Below are 13,255 nucleotides of genomic sequence, written 5' to 3' on the forward strand. Positions count from 1 at the left end.
CCTTAAATCCCAGAAAAGCTTAAGCAAGTGCTTAACTAAGCATTTGAGTTGTCCAACTTTAAACACTCATTTCAGCGGGACTAATCAAGTGTTTAAAGTTGAGCAAGCGTATAAGTCTACATGACGAGTCTGAAGTTTTAATAGCACTGATTCTCCACATAGATCATAGCAGGTCTGCATAACAAGATGATCCATTTTTATAATCTCTAATAAATGGCCTACATTTCTCAAAGAATGTAGGTGTCCTACAAAAGGACTTTGCACTATCCTAAGTAATTATTATTTATAATAATATACTGCCTGAGCGCCCACTGTGCTAGGAACTGTACAAAAAGACAGTTCCTACCCCAAAGAGCTTACAATCTCAGTAACTATGTAATAGCTACACAGTAACAGTTTGGTAAGTAAAAGGAGGGAGAGCCCTTTTATATCCAGTTTATACAATCTGCCATTGTCAGTAGATTAGCTGAAGCAACGGCCACTAGAAATACACACTACAGAGAAACAGCATTATTGCAAAAGAGTAAGCTTCGTAAGGACCAAATTCAAATCCCACAGACTTGCAGATTTATAGGTGGATACAGATTTAACAGACTCTTAATGAATTCTTTTACTGAAAGATGAGAAGAAAAATGGAAGCTTACAGGAGCGAGCTAAACCACAATGGCTGTCACATGTACCAAGACAGCAGACAATCCACAATAATCTGGATCAGTCATGTAAGAGAAAGTAATACCAATACACATTCTAGTCCATTCCATAAAACATCTCCACTTCTAAGTGTAATATATGCGACATTTTACATGGCATTCATGAGATCTGGGTGTATTCTTCACATAATTTAGATGGGATGGCCACATATTAAGCAAGAAAACTACGAGCTACTTACGCAAGTGTATGTTTTGTGTACATGCTACATTACACAGAAAAGGTATTTAAAAAATTATTTAAAACATTTCACAAGACAGGTTTACAACTTGTAGGGTCTTGCCAGATTACCTGCAGTTTCTGGATTCTCAAATAGCCAGCATCAGGACTAATTCTTCTATCTGAGCCTGGGTTGTGACTTTTTTTTTTTTAAATTGTAGATCTCACTACAAATTATCCATGCCTTTCTCACGTACAGTCTGAACTGTGATATACAGTGTCCCGCATTTTAAAACAAAAGTATTTTAACACCTACTTCCTTATTCAGATTTCCCTTTTCCTAGCTAAAAGGTAAATAATATCCATAATATTAGTACTTTTTAGATAGTCCATACAATAAAAAGGTAATCAATTACTATTAAGTATATTGCCCCTCACTTTTTATAAAGAAACTCCCCTGCAGCTACTGCTACTGGCCGGTGAGCTGAGTAAACCAGATGATAGACATTTTCACAGTCTTCTGCAGTCAGAACTTCTTCACTACTCCTAGGAAGAGAAAGGGAAAAAATACAGAGACCAAAAATGTAAGTCTATCATTAGACAGGAGAAAAGGGAAGAGTCAAAAGAAAGCCTTGTCTTTAAAATGTCCTCGATCCTTTAAAAAAGGAAACAAAACAAAAACAAAACAAAAAAAACCCCTTCTACATGGAGGATACAGCACTGCTAAAATATCAGTCTAACTTGTTGGGCAACCCTTTGCTTTGCCTACATGAGCCATGCTTTTAAATCAACAGGGTACTGAAACTATTACTTCACAAACAAAATCAAGTCAAGCCTGTCTCCAGTTACATACTCTATAGCAAGCTGGTTCTTCTGCTTCATGCCATCTTATCGGGTTATGGATAAGAAAGCTCAGGTACTAGGGTTAAGATTCTCAACTCATTCTAGGGGACTCATACCTTCCAAAAAATTAATCAAGATTGTTTCCAAATGGCCTATGGTAATGCTTAACCTCACCCTAAGATTTTAATGTTATGTATCCATTTCACCTATAGTATCTGGTTTAGAAAAAGATCTTAATCTGAAACTATACTAGCCCCGCCCAAAGAATATCTTAGAAATAAATTGTCTATTGATCGTCAGAAAGTTTCTCAAGATATAAAAAGTTCTGTTTTTAAAATAAGCATTCCACGAAGTTACACTACGTTGTCTAAAACATATCCAAGACATACTATGTTGTGATCAAAGAGTCAGCTTAGTTCAATTATTGCCTCCTATCAAACACATCCCACCAGCAGTATATCTTTTTAGTTCAGCTCTACTATGAAAACTTCAAATTGAAATGAGTGTCGTAATATTTCTAGCATTTAAATGTGTAAATTGGGTAAAGGTTGGGATGATATCCTGGCTGGACATGTCACTGCTAACTATTTCTAGAATACATCATTGCGCTACTGTAAGATGGGCAAACTTCTCTCTGCTCTGTATTGAGGCGTCTGACTTACACTTATACACACAGATATTTTTATTCTTTTACTTCATATTGGTCAGAAATAGACATATACTTACTGTAAAACAAGAGTAAGTAATTTTATTGCTTGGACTGCAACATCATATTCTTTGTCAAGAGTCATAGACACAATTCTATCCTAAGAACAAAAAGGAAACTATTTTCAAAGCGGCACAAAGTAAAACAGAACAATTTTTAAAAAGCTTAAAGTCTGTTTTCTTGAAAATATCAAACTATACGTACCTTGAATCGACTGGTGAAGAGTTCCAATTTGGAATTAAGCTCTTTATTATAGTAAAGTCCTTGCAAAGCAGTAAGACATTTGAGTCTTACCTCCCCTTGCTAAAATAAAATTAAGAACTGGATTAAAACCAAGTATCTGAAGTGTATTTCATCTTCAAAGCATATATAATTTTCCACTTTAAAATATGAATGTGTCAAAATAAAATTAAGTTCCTGTGGCTCACATTATCTTGTTTTCCCACATCACCGGCATAATTATCAGCAGCTCTTCTCCTGAGCAACAAACTAACAAAGATTATCATCATGATATTGATGTCATAATTACATTTGTATCTTCACTACATTATTTTTACTTTTTTTGTTTGTTTTTTACACTTTCAGGGTGTAAAAAACATTTACAAACTTTGTAACTGTTGTTCTTTGAGATGTGTTGCACATGCCTAGGGCCCTACCAAATTCACAGTCCATTTTGGTCAATTTCACAGTCACTGGATTTTAAAAATTGTAAATTTAATGATTTCAGATACTTAAATCTGAAATTTCATAGTATTGTAACCATAGGGGTCCTAACTCAAAAGGGGGTTGCAAGATTATTGTAGGCGGGTCGCAGTATTGCCACCCTTCTGTGCTGCTGCTGGTGGAGCACTGCCTTTAGAACTGGGCCCGTGACCAGCAGCCGCCATGCTCTGGCCATGCAGCTCCGAAGGCAGTGCAGAAGTAAGGTGGCAATTCTGCGATCTCCCTCCATTAACCTTGCAACACACCCCACAGACTCCCTTGTGGTCGGGACCCACAGTTTGAGAAATGATGGTCTCCCCCATGAAATCTGTATAGGATAGGGTAAAAGTGCACAAGAGACCAGATTTCATGGTCTGTGATGCATTTTTCCTAGCTGTGAATTTCAATTTCTATACATCTCCATTCCACTCTTGGTGTGCATGCACCCTACGCACAGTTGCTGGAAATTTTTCCCTCAGTGGTACGCACTGGAGTGGCTCGAGCATCCTCTGATGCCATGCGCTATTAGTACCATTATAAAGCGCCCAGCTGACCCCATACCCCATCAGTTCCTTCTTTCCAGAAACTCAGGTTTAGAAGTGTAGGAAAGCGGATCATGGAATGGACATGTGCAACACATCTCAAAGAACAACAGTTACGAATGTTTAGTAACTGTTTTTTCTTCAAGTGATTGCACATGTCCATGGTCACTCATGGTGACTCTCAAGCAGTGATATAGCAGGAGGGATCAGAGTTTACAGATAGTAACACAGCCCAACCAAACTTGGTATCATCCCTAGAGTCTTGGGTGATGATGTAAGGAGAGGAGAATGTGTGCATCAATTACCAGGTTCCTGTTTTACAAATGTCCTTAATAGCAATCTGCACTAAGAATGCTGCAGAGTATGCTTATGATCTTGTGGAATGAGCAGTCAGGTTACTTGGTGGTAAAACACCTGCCTGATCATAACATGTGAGAATACACGAAGTTATCCAGGACGACATTCTTTATGATGAGATTGGGAGACCTCTCATTCCGTCCGCTACAGCCATGAACAGTTGGGAGGACTGCCAAAACAGGTTAGTTCTTTATATGTAGGATGCTCGAACTCGTCTAACATCCAAAGAGCGAACTTGTTGTTTACTCCTATTTGCATGAGGTTTTAGGTAAAAAAACAAGTAGGAAAATTGTCTGATTGCTATACAACTGCTAAACTATTTTCAGGGAGAAACTAGGGTGAGGACGTAAGTACAGCTTATCTTTAAAGAAGACTGCATATACGGTTCTGATGTGAGGGCACAGAGTTCAGAGACTCTTCTGGAAATAACGATGGGAATTAGAAAAACTATACTTTTTCTGGAAGATGGCAAGGAGTATGTTGCTAAAAGCTCAAATGGTGGTTCCGTAAGTTTTGACAAAACAAGGGGGAACAGGGTCCCTTACTTGAGAGTACAACCTTTCTAGGCCTTTGGGAAATATGACTGTCAAGTCATTGGAAAAAACAGAACAGTTATCTACCTGAGGGTGGAAAGCTTATATTGCTGCCAAGTGAACCTTGACAGAGATAACTGCTAAGACTTGCCATTTCAGATGTAACAAACAATCGAGTATATTTTGAATGAATGACTGCATCAGTGAGACTCTGACTTGGGAAGCCCAGACCGAGAACCACTTCCATTTTGACAGGTAGGCAACCTTGGTGTAGGGTTTCTACTGCTTAGTAAGACCTGGCGAACTCGCTCCAAACAAATCTGTTCTCAGGGATTTAGCCAGGGAGCTTTAGGCCAGCGGTGGGCAACCTGCAGCCCGTCAGGGTAATCTGCTTGCAGGCCGCAAGACCGTTCGTTTACACTGACTGTCTGCAGGCACAGCCACCTGCAGCTCCCAGTGGCTGGGGTTCGCTGTGGTCTGCGCCACTTCCTGCAGCTTCCCCTTAGCCAGGAATGGCGAACCGTGACCATTAGGAGCTGCGGGTGGCCATACCTGCAAACAGTCAATATAAACCAACTGTCTTGCAGCCTGCCAGCAGATTACCCATCGGCTTCAGGCTGCCCACCACCGTTCCAGGCCATTAAAGGAATGGAACTCAGGTTTGGGTGGAGCAGCTCACTGTGTTCCTGAAACATCAAATCCAGGTGCAACAGGAACAGGACTGGAGTCACCACAGACGTCTAGCAGAGTGGACAATAATAAAACCCAGGCGTGGTCCCACTTCATCTTTAATAGTGCTGTGTGTAGGACTTGGATTGGGAGAAAAGCATAATAAAGCTATCCAGTCCAGGATAGCAGGAAGGTGTCCGTGATGGAACCCGGACTGCAGCCTTGAAAGGAGCAGAAACATCACCTTCGTGGACAGGTGTAGTAGGGAGCAGTTTGCTAGAGGTTTGAAGGGTTTATGCCTGAGGGCTGTTAGGACCAAGTTTAAGTCCCATGGTTGCGTAGGTGGTCTCACGTCCGGATAAAAGGGTTTGGATGCCCTTAAGGAATCGTTTTGTGATTGGGTGAGCAAAGACTGTGGTGTCAACGGATTTTTTGGTGAAAGGCGGTGACAGCCACAAGATGTACCTTAATTGAGCTGAGGAATAGAGCGGATGGTTTCAATCTAAAAGGTAGTCAAGAACCATTCGAAGAGGTGCAGATGTTGCAACAGTTTGTCTAGCGACACACCATGCAGTAAATCTTTTCTACTTATGGAGATAAGCATTGCGTGTAGTAGCACTCGCTGGATGTGTTCAAAGCAATCTAGCTCCTCATCAGAGCCATGGACGAGTCAGGCCTTCACATGTAGCATTCCTACCTTGGGATGTTGTAATTAGCCTTCCCATTGTGTCAGTAGATCTGTCTGGAGAGGGAGTGTGATCGGGGTCCATGCCGACATCTGTGTAACATATGGATACCACACTTGTCTTAGCCACGTGGGGGCTATTAAGATGCCTTAATATCAGTGCCGGTATTATTGTTGTCAAAGTGACCATCCCAAAACTGTGTGTTCTCACAAACTTGTTCAGATGCATGAGATATAGGATGGGTTGCAACCCCCGCCCCCCCCCCACTTTGTTTTGTATTAAAACAGAGGGAGTAAAATCCCTTCCCTCTGTGTTGAGCAGGGACAGTCACCACTGTCCCTACTTGAAGGAGATGTTCTACCTCTTGGCATAAGTGTTTGTGAGAGGGGTCCCTGAAGAGAGACGGGGAGGGGGTATGGGGAAGGGGTATAGACAGGAAAGGAATGGCATAGCCCAATCTGACGACTTCCAGGGCCAATTTGTCTGTGGTGATTGATCCCATTCTACCCCAATTGGGTGGCTAACGGTCTCCAAAAACTTGGATGGATGGAGTAAGTGCTGAAACGGGTAAGAGGTCTTCCAGACACTCGACCAAGACTTCAAATTTGCTTACTGGAGGAAGTAGGTTGAGATGCCGCTGGTGGTCGTGGAGGTCGTCGCTGCTGTGGTCTTTGCCTCTGTCGTGGCTGTTGTTGTTGGTTGTATGGGCTTTGGTGTTGCTTTGTGCAGGACTGACATCTAGGTTGTTGATATCTGTATGGTCTGCTTCTTGTGGCAGGTGTATGGATGTCCAGGGACCAGAGGGTGGCCCGTGAATTTTTCATGGTGTGCAGCACTTCATTGGTTTTGGCTGCAAATAGTTTTTCTCCATCAAAAGGGAGATCTTTGACAGTATTTTGCATCTCCCATGGGAATGATGAGGAACTGAACCACAAGGCTTGGCACATGACTACAGCTGTAGCGGTGGAGCTGGAGGCCTTGTCAGCAGCATCCAGTGCAGCCTGTAGAGCCGTGCGCGAAATCATCTGTCCTTCAGAGACCAGAGATTTTAATTTGTCTCTTTTCCTCAGGAATGTCATTAGTAAATTCCATAAATTTGCCATAATTCTTGTGGTCATATTTGGGAAGTAACGTTGCATAATTCGCCACCCAAAATTGTAGCGTAGAAAAGTATACATTGTGCCCGAATAGATCCAGCCTCCTACTCTCCTTATCAGAAGAAGTGGACCAAAAGTGTTGTTTGCTCCTTCGATTGGCCGCTTCCACTATCAGCGAGTTGGGCGCTGGGCATGAAAAGAGAAACTCTGATCCCTTGGAGGAAACATATTTTCAGTCCATCCTCTTGCAGGTTGGGGGTATTGTGGCTGGAGTTTGCCACACAGTCTTGGCGGGTACATGATGGCCCCATTAATGGGAAAAGCTATCGCGGAGAAGGACGATGTCTGTAAGATATTGGTTAACTCATGCTGAGTTTCCAACACTTCCTCCAAAAGATCTTAAGCTCATTAGCCACTCTTTTGAACAGGTCCTGAAAGTGGGTAAAGTCATCTGCAGTGGTTGGTGGTGGAGGTATAATAGCCTCGTTCTGGTGAGGAAGTTGAATTATTATTAGTTGGTGAGGTGTCAGGAGCCATGTCCTCTTCCTGTTGAATCTTGAGCTCCTCTCATGTGTCCACCGCTACAGCCCCCAAAGGTGGAAGTGAGGGTCTGGTGTCTTCCCTACATGGATTGTGGTGCCTCCTATGGTGCCTTCTATAAAACCCCAAGGACTCCAGCATGGCCAGTGACTGAGGAAGGGCACGGGTGGTCCCATCCATAGGTGACCATACCAAGGTGGTACATCATGAGAACATGAGGACTGTGATCGTGATGGTCCAGCAGTAATCGGGGTCCTGATCAGGAAAGAATGGTGTGGGGAGAATACCCCTTCAACCCCATAATCGTCATCACTGGAGAACTGTGATGGTATCGGAGAGAGCGGACGATGTGGTACCATGGGCCTCAGTGAGCCATCAGTACCTAACAGAGGGGATTCTGGAGTTGGGGAGACCACCAAATCTTTATGATGCAGGAAACGGGACGGTGCATAGAGCATCCATTCCAAGGAGCATGGTGCTGATTGGAGCGGCGGCATGGTGCGCTGAGTCGGTGCCGAAGTAAATTGAATCATAGAATCATAGAATATAAGGGTTGGAAGGGACCCCAGAAGGTCATCTAGTCCAACCCCCTGCTCGAAGCAGGACCAAATCCCAGTTAAATCATCCCAGCCAGGGCTTTGTCAAGCCTGACCTTAAAAACCTCTAAGGAAGGAGATTCTACCACCTCCCTAGGTAACGCATTCCAGTGTTTCACCACCCTCTTAGTGAAAAAGTTTTTCCTAATATCCAATCTAAACCTCCCCCACTGCAACTTGAGACCATGACTCCTCGTTCTGTCATCATTGTGGTGGTGCTGTCGCACTAGGAGCATTAGCCTGTGGCACGGGAATAGGAGCAATGGTCATTACTGTCTCCTTTGGCATTACTAACAGTGCCATGGTGCAGGCAGGCAACTTAGAGCCATTAGCTCGTGGTTGGTGCCAGCAGTGCCTGGAGTGTTGTTTGTGCTGAGCCGCAGAGCGGATGGCACTGATGAGAGCGATTTGGTCAGCAGCCATTTTGCGGTGGTCTGCTCTCTGTGAGGTGAGGAAGCTGGCCACTTTTTCACCAGTTTTTTCTCCTTAGAGGATCTAGGCGGTGAAGAGACCTGTGACCTCTGACGAGATGATGACTCCTGTCCAGGGTTGGAGGCTGGTCTGAGGGACTTTTCCATTAGGGTGAGTTTAAGCTGCTGGTCGCTGTCTTTTCTGGCCCTAGCTTTAAGTTTATTACAATGGACATATTTCTGGGGAATATGAGATTCCCCCAAGCAACGGACACATTGAGCATGTCCATCTGAGATAAGCATCGCCACTCTGCTCATCGTGCATCTTTTAAAACCTGGTGAATCAGGCATTTTCCTAACTACCACTAACTAAGCTACAGGATATAAAATAATTATTATTTAAACGGGACGAAAGGGTAACAACTGAAACTTAACTCGTCTAAACTAACCTTATTTACTAATTTAAACTACTATCTATTTGAAAAAAAACCCAAAGGTTTTCAAAGGGACTGTTGAGCGCCTTCTCAGGCCGGGGACAGTTGAGAAACTCAGGAGTCCAGGGTTGCGTGTGCTATTGAGGTGCCAACAGCGCACGTGCAACCCGTACAAGCACTGCTGCAAAACTCTGAGCAAAGGGGCAGAGACGCACCTTCACCTGGAGTGGAGCACCTACAGGGACATCTCTCGAAGAAAAAAGGTGGTTTGCAAATTAAAAAAAAAGGAGGGGTGGGGGTGGGGGGCGGCTCGCATCATGGGAACTAGTACAGAATCCTTGCACGTCCCAAAACATCTGCTTAGAACCCCCTGGATGTCTGGGTGCGACAGGCATTGATGCAGAGGTAGAAAGGGGTGGCAGGCTACGCCTATAACCCATATTTCATTCTCTCTGCAGGTCCTGACAGGTAGCCAGGGCAGAGTACCAGAGAGAGACTGTTGTGATCATAGGGTTTCCTGGAAGGGGCTGGGGTGTAGAAGCCAAGGGACTTTAGGGTCACCCTTGAGTCCTTTAGGTCATGGAGCTTTGCCTCAGTCTGCTCTGAAAAGAGTTGAGAATCCCTCAAAGGGCAGGTCCTGAACAATCTGTTGAACCTCCTGTGGGAGCCTAGAGGACCATAACTAGGAACTCCTATGCATGGTCACTACAGAAGCCATGGACCCAACAAGGAGAACTCCTAACTAGCCTCTTGTGCAAACGAGTCTTTGAATTTCTGCATGGAGTCCCAAAAGTTGAAATCAGACCTGTCCACTGGGATCTGCTGGTTTACAGTGCTGAGTCGTAACCCCCTGGTAGACTAAACTTTCTTACCAAATAGGTCTAGCTTTTTTGAGTTCTCTGATTTTGAAATTGCACCCTATTGTTCTTGCCTTTCTCTCTCCCTCTGCAAGGGACCCCGGAAGGGTGATGGGTGTAGAGGAACTCATAGCGTTGGGCAGGTACTTAGTATTTTTTGAAGTGGAGGGAAGGGATGCAGGGGTCTATCACTGATTCTTAACTGGGTCCACAATGGCCTGATTGAGAGGCAGGGCCACTCTGGAAAGATCTGCAGCAGCTAGAATGTCAACCAGGCAGTGTGAGGACTCTTACTACCTCCATCTGAACACCCAGATTTAAGGTTACCGTCTAACAACTCTTGGTAAGCCTTACAATAACCTGGGGGAGCAACATGTCCCTTCCTGATACTGCCCTGTCCATAGAAGAGGAAGCTGTGTGCTCTTCTTCATCTGCAGGGTCTCTGTGAGCTGGCTCTTGGAGTCCAGTACTGGAGTCCGAAACAGGTACCACACAGTGGGAAGGTGACACACCTTTCCAAGGCCACTGAATAAGAGCACCTGGAATACACCCTAGAAACTGGGAGAAACACCCACAAATTCCAAAGGGGCCATTGTACCAGCACAGGCTCCCACTGGCCTCCTGACCAACCACTCGATGGTACTGCTGTGACTGGACCCATGGAGACATCTCGAGGAGTAGCGAGTAGCCGAGAGCTGGAAGAGTAGGACCCAATCTCTGACTTGCAAGAGGACGAGTCTTCTTCCACTGACCACAGAGGCCATTCCAGATAATGCCAGCGATCATTGCCATGGCAAAAATTGCATGTTTTCCCTTTTACATTACTGAATGGCAAACCATCTAGGACATGTGAGGCTGGCACAGTACCAAGTGTTGTAACACAGCTGGTTCCACCATGCCCACCAGCACCGACGATGACTTTTGTGATGCCAGTGAAATCGGTACCGACAACGAGAGGAGATCCCTGGCAGCCGCAAATGCCTCTGGTGTAGTTGGCACTGAGATAGTATCGGTACAGTGCGGTGCCACCGATATTGAATCCCCTTCTGGCTCCAGACTCGATGGTACCTGCGTAGGTGCCAGAGTCAATGGTGTCAGCTTCTGCCGTACCAAGGCAGACCAGTGATTGGATTTAGACCGCACTCTACTCTGATCCCCAGTGCCTGGCAGTCTTCGGTGTCCAGGATTGCTCCCTTTTGGCAGCCTGTTTCCTTATGCCTTTTTCTAGGCACTGGGGATAATGATCAGTGCCGGGACTCTGGTATGGTAGGAGGAGCACTCCTTCCTTATGCCAAGGCACTCAGTGCTGAGTCTGACCAGCCTGGCTCAGATGGAGGTCTCAGTGTCATCTCCATGAGCAGAAACTTTAGCCTGGCCTCCTGATCCTTCTTTGTGCAAGGCTTAAAATCCTTGCAGATTTGGCAATGATCCCCAATATAAGCTTCCCTCAGGCACTTCAGGCAGCTTCAGTGTGGGTCACTCAGGGGCATAGCCTTGTTGCAGGAAACACAGGGCCTAAAGCCCAGTGACTAAGTCATTCCTCAGCACCAACGATCAGGTGAAAAACCAACAAACACCAAAAACTAGCTACTTAATTACTAACCACACTCACTAACTACTTACAATATACAGAGAAAAGTCCACGGAGACCTTGTGAACGCAAAAACAGCAATTCCAACGACCACCACGGATAGCAAGAAGGGGGTGCAACGTTAGTTGTGCACTTTACTGGTGCTAAAGGCACACAGCAGCACAGGGTGCTTGAGCCACCCCGACAGGTACCACTGATGGAAAAATTTCCAGTGACTGTGCACGGGATGCGTGTACACCAAGAGTGGAATGCACATGTGCAATCACTTGAAGAATTTTAGTGCTTAAGATGTTCATTGTAGTGTAGTATTCCACACAGTGCTTTTGCATCTCAATACAAACTAGCAACTTAAAAATAAGTACCAAGTTTTTCCACAGCAGAAAGCCAAAAACAGGGGCTCAGACAAACCTTCCTGATATTTAAAATTTACTCTGATGCAGAAAGCAGATTAAGACTATTGCAACTAGCAAAACTGTTCAATTACCACAGCAAGCAAATAGCATCAGCCAGAGAAACTGAAACAGTGAGCATAATCCAAGGTCATAATCAATGTGATAAAGAAGCTGGAAATTACAGAAAGGAAGTCAGTGTTGAAGATACTGACTAAACACGCATTTTAAAAGATTAAAATATTTTCTTATGGTTGATAGTTCCTTTAATATGTTTGATACCTAAACTTCTATCGAAAATATATATAATCTACTTTTTAAAAAACATATGTGATGAGAATGACTCCAATAAAATCTTATTGTTTACCTGATCAAACTTTAAAAAATAAATTCATAAGAAATTTGTACAATTTTAATCCATGTTGTGAAATAAAATAATAGATTCAGAGATATTATGAACTCAATTAGTTCTTATATGACAGGAAAGTTTTTTCTTTTAAAAACAACAAGATTAATTATTTAAAAACTAAACTGCACTGATGTAGTATTTATACTATAAACCAAAAACTAAGAAAATGTTTAAACTAACACTCATATTTACATTCCCTATTTTACAATAGGACTATGAGTATATAAATTCCATATACCATGATCAAAATGTTAAAACTTGGGTACCTAAGTTAGGCACCTACACCTACATATGAGGTACTAAGTACCTACCATTCCCAGACTTCAACAGGAGTTGAGGGTGTTCAACACCTCTGAAAAATTAGGCCACTTGAATCCATATTTAGTCACATAAATTGAGACCTACAGTTTCCAAAAGTGACTAGCAATTTTAGGGTGTCCAACTTGAGATGCCTTAAAGTGACCCGATTTTTATAAAGTGTGTGGAACCAACCCTCTGAAAATCAGGCCCTTTTAGAGATGTCAAGTTGGACACTTAAATGAAAGCATCCACAATCACTGCTCATTTTTAAAAATGTAAGTGAATGTGCTTAACTTTATGGAAATTGTGAAAATTTTGGCTGATATGGTGCTATATTATTCACACACAATTGGATGAGTTGAATATATATATATTGCACTAATGTACTACTAGACCTCAATAGTTGAGCCACTAGTTTCAGTATAAATAGGATCACAGACTGAATATATTAATTTTTTAATTGGTTTTGGTTTTCTCTCTGCTCAAATGCTAATTCTGAGTCTAGCAATTTGAAAATAGGGAAGCTGATTTTTCCCCAAAAAATAACTTGTGGGTACAAACAGAACTGTTCAAACACACAGCTTACCTTATCATGCATAGTCCAACCTACATATTTTAAATAGCTGTCATTAAGAAAGGCATCACTATACATTTTCATCCATATTCCGATCTCTTCAATACAGATAGCTCTTATTTCAGCTATTGCATCTCTGCAAGGGGGAAACAA

At 43.2% G+C, this 13,255-nt stretch overlaps 1 protein-coding gene across 6 annotated transcripts in view; it reads right to left on the reverse strand.

The window, feature by feature from the left end:
- STAG2 (STAG2 cohesin complex component) overlaps positions 1–13,255 on the reverse strand; it is a 182,309-nt gene that overhangs the window by 68,357 nt on the left and 100,697 nt on the right. For all 6 annotated transcript variants that reach the window (XM_048865350.2, XM_075132528.1, XM_048865351.2 and 3 more), the window contains 4 exons: positions 13,115–13,238; positions 2,621–2,719; positions 2,437–2,516; positions 1,306–1,413 (listed from right to left, as the gene is read on the reverse strand). In XM_048865350.2, coding sequence (XP_048721307.1) covers positions 1,306–1,413; positions 2,437–2,516; positions 2,621–2,719; positions 13,115–13,238 — 411 coding nt within the window. The remainder of the gene's footprint in view (positions 1–1,305; positions 1,414–2,436; positions 2,517–2,620; positions 2,720–13,114; positions 13,239–13,255) is intronic.

The sequence above is a fragment of the Caretta caretta genome, chromosome 9, assembly GCF_965140235.1.
Source record: "Caretta caretta isolate rCarCar2 chromosome 9, rCarCar1.hap1, whole genome shotgun sequence".
Classification (NCBI taxonomy): domain Eukaryota; kingdom Metazoa; phylum Chordata; order Testudines; family Cheloniidae; genus Caretta; species Caretta caretta.